Source organism: Vulpes lagopus, chromosome 10, assembly GCF_018345385.1.
Source record: "Vulpes lagopus strain Blue_001 chromosome 10, ASM1834538v1, whole genome shotgun sequence".
NCBI classification, from domain to species: domain Eukaryota; kingdom Metazoa; phylum Chordata; class Mammalia; order Carnivora; family Canidae; genus Vulpes; species Vulpes lagopus.
Genome location: NC_054833.1, coordinates 55,469,951 through 55,475,950, shown reverse-complemented (window position 1 = coordinate 55,475,950; position 6,000 = coordinate 55,469,951). Strand labels below are relative to the sequence as shown.

Below are 6,000 nucleotides of genomic sequence, written 5' to 3'. Positions count from 1 at the left end.
GGAGACCTGACGGATGACGGGGGTCTGCCATTTCACTCTAGGCTAATGGCAAGCAAGCTTCGTTCTTGCCACAGAAAACTTGGTACAGAGCTCTTAGGAAGCTCCCCACCTGGGTGAATCCTCTCATCCTCTCTGGACCCTCTGGTGCTTTCCAGAAGCTTCTGGGCAGTCCATAAACAGTTATCACTGAGGTCATTGGGACAATGATAGAGGTCATGAGAAAGAAAACTCTGTTCTGCTTACTCTTGCTCTCAAGAGGAGTGGTTGAACCACATTGTGTTCAAAACTTACTTAACAAAACATGTTTGCCCCGAGCTACTCTGAAGCCAAGTGACAAATATATATGTATATAAATTATTTCTACACAAAATTCTTGTTTCAGGTGAGCACATAAATATCCCAATTGAGTTTTGACACAAACACAGTCCCTGTTTCTTCAGGTTTAGGGACTGTCTTTCTGGAATACAAATGACTGTATATCTCTTACCCAACAAAGGGATAATGATTTGTAAGAATTATTTTGGGGGGTATGGGAGGTAACAACAGTTAGTATAGCATCTAATTATTGATTTCATTTGGAGTTTGGAAAGGAAAACTTCCAGGTCGCTGGTTATCAATCCTTGTGGTGCCAATCCTCGTCATGTCTTCAGCTATCTTGAGGGATATATATACACATTCTCTGAAATGTCTCAAAACAAAATTATTTCTAATTGCTTCAAAACAACAAGTACAGAGTCCCTATCGGGCACCAAGGACTATCTAAAGGGCTTCGTATATTTTGACTTATATACTTAAGCCTCTAAATATCTCTAGGACATAAGAACTATTCCTATTCTAATTTTACAAAGGAGGAAACCAAGACAGAGATTAAGGAACTGACCAACATCACACAGCTAAAAATAACAGATCTGGGGGTTGAAGCCAGTCAGACCTCAAAGCACATGCTATTTTGCTTTCAGTAACATTCGTCTAGTTAGTGAAGTGTCTACACTGCATTGGGCCCTTCTGGCTGGTGGTGCTCAGCACCAGGTGTCTTGGGGATAGTGCTTCACTGCTGTGTAGGCCTCCCTGCTCCCACCCAGCTGGCCAGCCTGTGCACCCTGCAGAGATCATCAGGCCTCCTGCATCTCCTTGCTTATTATTAAGACAACAGGTTTATTGGGATGTAGTCACATACAATTTATCCACTTAAAATGTACAGTTCAATGGCTTTTAGTATATTCACAGAGTTGTACAACCCTCGCCATTGCCACTTGGAGACAATTGTCATCAGCCCACAAAGAAACCCGTTCCCCCCCTTAGCGGTCATTCCCGGCCCCTCCTCCAGCCCCTGGCAGGCACGCATCAGCTTTCTGTTTCTATGGATTTTCTGATTCTGAACATTTCATATAAACAGAGTCATGGAATACGTGGCCTTCCGTGTCGGATGTGTTAAGGTGCTGTTTGCAGGCTTCATCCACGCTGCAGCGCGTGGCATCCGTCTTACGGGCGCTCACCTGAGAGTGGAGCTGCTCGCTCAGACGCTAACTCTCTTTAACCTTTGAGGAAGCACCAGGCTGCTTTTCCTCCTTGCTTGTTGCCATTAAGCACTTCTCTTCTGCTGACTGTTTGCAAAAGTGACTTTTCTTCCTCAAAAATTAAGTTGACATTAGAAAGCAGGCATGCTGGAGTTTGTCTTCAATGGTCAAAGATTTAACATCTGGTGGGCTATAAATAGTCACTTTCGGTAACAGAAACCAAGTGGAAGGCCTACAGAGACCTCCAGGAATGGCCCCGCCATTTTCACACCATGACAGGGGTTCAATCATGATGGTGGCAGGAACAGCTAATGTGTGTTGAACACTATGGCCTATGAAGTATGCTAAATGTATTTATCATCTAATTTTAGATTCACTTAACCTTTAGATCCTTACATTCTAGAGGGTAAGATAAAAAAGTCATAAGAATGACAAACAGCTGTGGTTTCCATACTGAGGAGTAGATAAGAAAGAGAAAAGGCTCAGCATGAAGTCAGAAAAACTAAATAGAGAGACTCCCCTAAATGCAAAAGTGCTCTGAAGAGACTCACTTTGCCAGGTTGAAGGCGGTTTGCCCGCAGTATTTTATTGTCAGGAAGCAGGAAATGGAGCAAGTTACAGTCTTCTGGGTCTGCATGCTCAGGATACTATCTTGGGTTTTGAGTTTCCCCTAGCTACATAGAGTTTGTTGCCAAATAAAGTGGGATTGAAGCTAGTAAATATTAATTGAAAGAGAGAAATGAGGAACTGTTCTTATATAACATTTTTTTTAATTGGCTTTTGTTAAAAGTTTCCTGTTGCAGAGTGTCCATCTCTTGCCTAGTGTGAAAAGTCATTTGAGTGGATTTGCCTGCTATGAGCTGCTTCAAAGACCAGTGAGCACAGTTAAACTGCCATCAACGAGAAACAAGACTTACACAGTATTTTGTGATGTGTTCAAGGTAAAGATGGACAAATTTACAGTCATCACAATGAATGTAAAGGCCATGAAAGCCACTGCTTGCAAGGAGTGATTATAATTTGTATGCTAATAACATTTCCTATGAAAAAGAATTATAATAGATATTAGGAATAGATATCAGAAACCAAATAGGCCTCTTCTTGGCAATAAGAACGAAATTTATCAATTTGCTTCCGTATATTAGGTAAGGAAAAAAAGCAGTGGGTGTCTCATGGAAGAGAGTATTGTGTTGATTCTGATTTTATGTGATGCTGACCACATAGAAATTGCCCATTTAGATTAAAATTATGAATCTGCAACCATATAAAAATTTAAAAGCATAATAATTTTTTATGAGTTCTATGTTCCCCTTAGGATCAAGGCCATGGGAAGAAGCCCTATCCTACATTCTGCATTAGTCCTTGTGGTCCCGGGACCCGCTGCTTGCGGTTGTGTTCACTGCTCAGAAAACACGAGACCCTTCTGTTTAGCAGCCGATCCAGGAGCTAGATTTCAGCACACTGACTACATCTTCCTTCTCCGTGTCATACTTGTATGCTTTGGGTCCTGAAAAGAAGTAAATGTAGCCTACAAGAGACAAAGTGGAAAATGTTGTTATTGGAAATGGCTTGCAGATCTGCAAATGGAGGATTTGTAGGTGGCCTCAGGCGTAGCTGCAGTCCTGTGCATGGCTCTGGCAAGACCCTTATGACCTGGCACCCCTGGCTTCTCCGTCACTGCTCACCTTTCTTCCAGGGGCACTTGCCTGGGAATGTTTGTGCCTCTGCCCTCCTCCAGGAAGTCCTTCCTCCCTAGCCAAACCTCTAGCCTGTCCCCCAAACTCGCTGAAGTCCTGCCGTGCCATCTCCACTGTGGATACTGGCTTTCATCTTTCCTTTCTCAGCTTGCCTTTCGCTGGGCTGTGAGGCCTGTTGCACCACTCCGTACCACATTAGAGATAGTCAAGGTGACTAGTAATGTAATCTCTGCTGAAGGGGGCTTTTCCCAGGGTTAGTGGCCATTCTGCAAGCACAGAGAATGTGTCTGGAATCATCTGTGAACTTCTGAACAGAGTCCAGCTCTGTGCTCTAGGCTCAGGAAGGATGCGTTGACTGGTCTCCAAGATTTGGTCACATTTATCCTACCCTGTGTGCTTAAACCTTCCCCACGATGCATCATAGTTCAGGATCAGGTGATGGGGTGGGGAACAGGCTCTAGGAGGTGGACAGTGTGACAGTGTGTGCATTCTCAAGGGCAGAGAGGCAGTGTTGACCGGGTGGGCTTGAAGATGTACCTGGCTTAGGGACTCACACTCTACTTCTTAAGACTTTCTATTCACAGAGAGAGAGTCTTGATGGCAGACAGTTTTACATTCTTTCTAGACTCACTCTGGTTAGCTACATTTATAAGGGACTCAGGACCGAGGACCCCCATTTGGAAACCTGCTTTCTGTCATGTGAAAGCAGAGCCCAGATGTCTTGTTACGGTTTTTCCACAAAGGAAGTTTTGGGTGGAGATGCTCACCATTTAGTTCCACTGCAGCATCTATCTGGCCATTAACTCCCGAAAACTCCTCTTCAGTGTTCTTCGGGTAGTCTTTCTCCATTTTCCTTTTTCGCTCATCATAGCTGGAAGAAGTATTATTTCATAAATAATGTTAATAAGAGGTTTTTATTAATTGTAGGTGACAATGCGCTTGTCAGGCATCATTAGCCAGGGCTTACTTATGACTTACTTTAGATGCATATCTGTGTGTCTCTCTACCTCTCTGTGCCACACACATGCACCACACACACACACACACATACACACACACACTCATACATACATGCACACAGAGTTATCACTTCTCTCTCAAGTTCCTGAGATTCTAAGACTGCTCATTTGCTCCACATAGTCTGTGAACATATATATTCTTAGAATTAGTCTTAGAATTATTCTCTATATTATAGCAACATGTTCCTATAATTAAAAAAGATATGTTGCCTTTCAAAAGGAGCTCTACACATATTTTTACTGTTTTATTTACTGTTGCAATTATCCCCCACCTGCCTCCTAGGTAAAGAATTTCTGGGCTTGGATTATGCAAGAATCCATTGGAAGCCCTTCACAAGGGCTCTTATTCAGGGGCCCCTTGCTATGCATCTGTAGAGGAGGGATTGGACAAAAATGCACAATGAATGAATAAACACACATGTGAATAGTCAATAGATAAGTAGCAAGAAAGTCTCTGATGATTGAGCGTCTGCCTTTTACATTAGATGAATTGAATTAAAACATGCTTTTGTTTCCCAGAAGGATTATATAACTGACCAAATAGTAGATCAGGTTTCTTTTTCTGGATCAGCAACCACTGTGTGATGATAACCCCGAGGAATGTCTTGTACAGCTCTTTGCGATCCGCGCTGCCCCTTGAACAGAGGACTGGCTCATATGAATCAGCATGATGGCTGTGAGCTTGGCACGTAGGCACTTGGGCAGACTTGGTCTCAAGCATGACCAAGTTCCTTCTTCATCTGCACAGTGCCCTCGTCAGGGACATTTCTGGGGGGACACCCCACTCTTTTCCCACCAAAAGCTCAGACAGTTTCTGCTGGTGCCTGGGGCTCTGAGCTGTTTCCTGCAGCCACAGACGACACCCACCTTCTGCTGTATGCCTCTCCTATGGCCATGACCATGACCGTGCAGCCTGGGGACTGGTGTCCCTAGACGCTGAGCAAGCAGGACCGGACACAGGGCAGCAAGTATTCAGGCCAGCGTGACTAGTGGGTTGAGCTGCTCGGGGGAGTGTTGATGGGACTGTACGCTGACTGTCCCTGATGCCCTTGGCAGGAGGGTCAGTGAACCTTGCAGGCGCTCAGGGGAAAACTGTGGTGCAGGTCACTGTAGCGCAGACACAGATGGAGATCACTTCCTGTGTTTCCTTGTCCACAGAAGGGCCAAGACAGTGGTGGGGACAGGGCACCTGTGTCATCCCAGTGACTGCAATGGCTCAGGAGTGCAGTCAGGGACAAACTGGACAGAAAAAGGAGTAGCCTGGGCACATTGGCTCCCCGGTGACCCAGACTTGTTTCTTATTTTTTTTCCAGATATGTTTCATTCACTTCTTTCCAAAGCCTGAAATCTGGAGTCCTATATTAAAAATTGTTTACATATTTATCTTTGATCATGAGGCTGTTTTCTTCTCTCAGGTCTCCAAGACAGCTGTACACAGTGAACGGAGGCTCTGGCAGAGGGAGTGAGGAAGAAGATCCTTCAATATTGGTGGGTGGGATGCAGATGAGAGGGCAGAGTGACACCGAGGCTGCTTGCAGGTGCCGAGAGCTCAGGCAGGGCATTGGACAGCCAGGCCTGGACCCCAGCCTTTGTCTCGTGCTGCCCGCTGCTCAGGGAGAAAGGTGGCCTCACTTTCACGTCTCTGCTCTCTTCTGTCTGCACGGAACCGAAGATCCAAAGCTGAGCTTTCTAAACTAAGACTGCGCCTTACCTTTGAGCATGTTAAGCAAACATTTAGGAGGGATTTTAAGAACATAATCACCATTT

General features: G+C 44.8%; 1 protein-coding gene across 1 annotated transcript in view; it reads right to left on the bottom strand.

Annotated features, from left to right (window-relative positions):
* Positions 1-2,944: 2,944 nt before the first annotated feature.
* Positions 2,945-6,000, bottom strand: part of MMP20 (matrix metallopeptidase 20) — a 47,005-nt gene continuing 43,949 nt past the window's right edge. The window contains exons 9-10 of the mRNA XM_041772928.1: positions 3,982-4,085; positions 2,945-3,045 (exon numbers count right to left, since the gene is read on the bottom strand). Coding sequence (XP_041628862.1) covers positions 2,945-3,045; positions 3,982-4,085 — 205 coding nt within the window. The remainder of the gene's footprint in view (positions 3,046-3,981; positions 4,086-6,000) is intronic.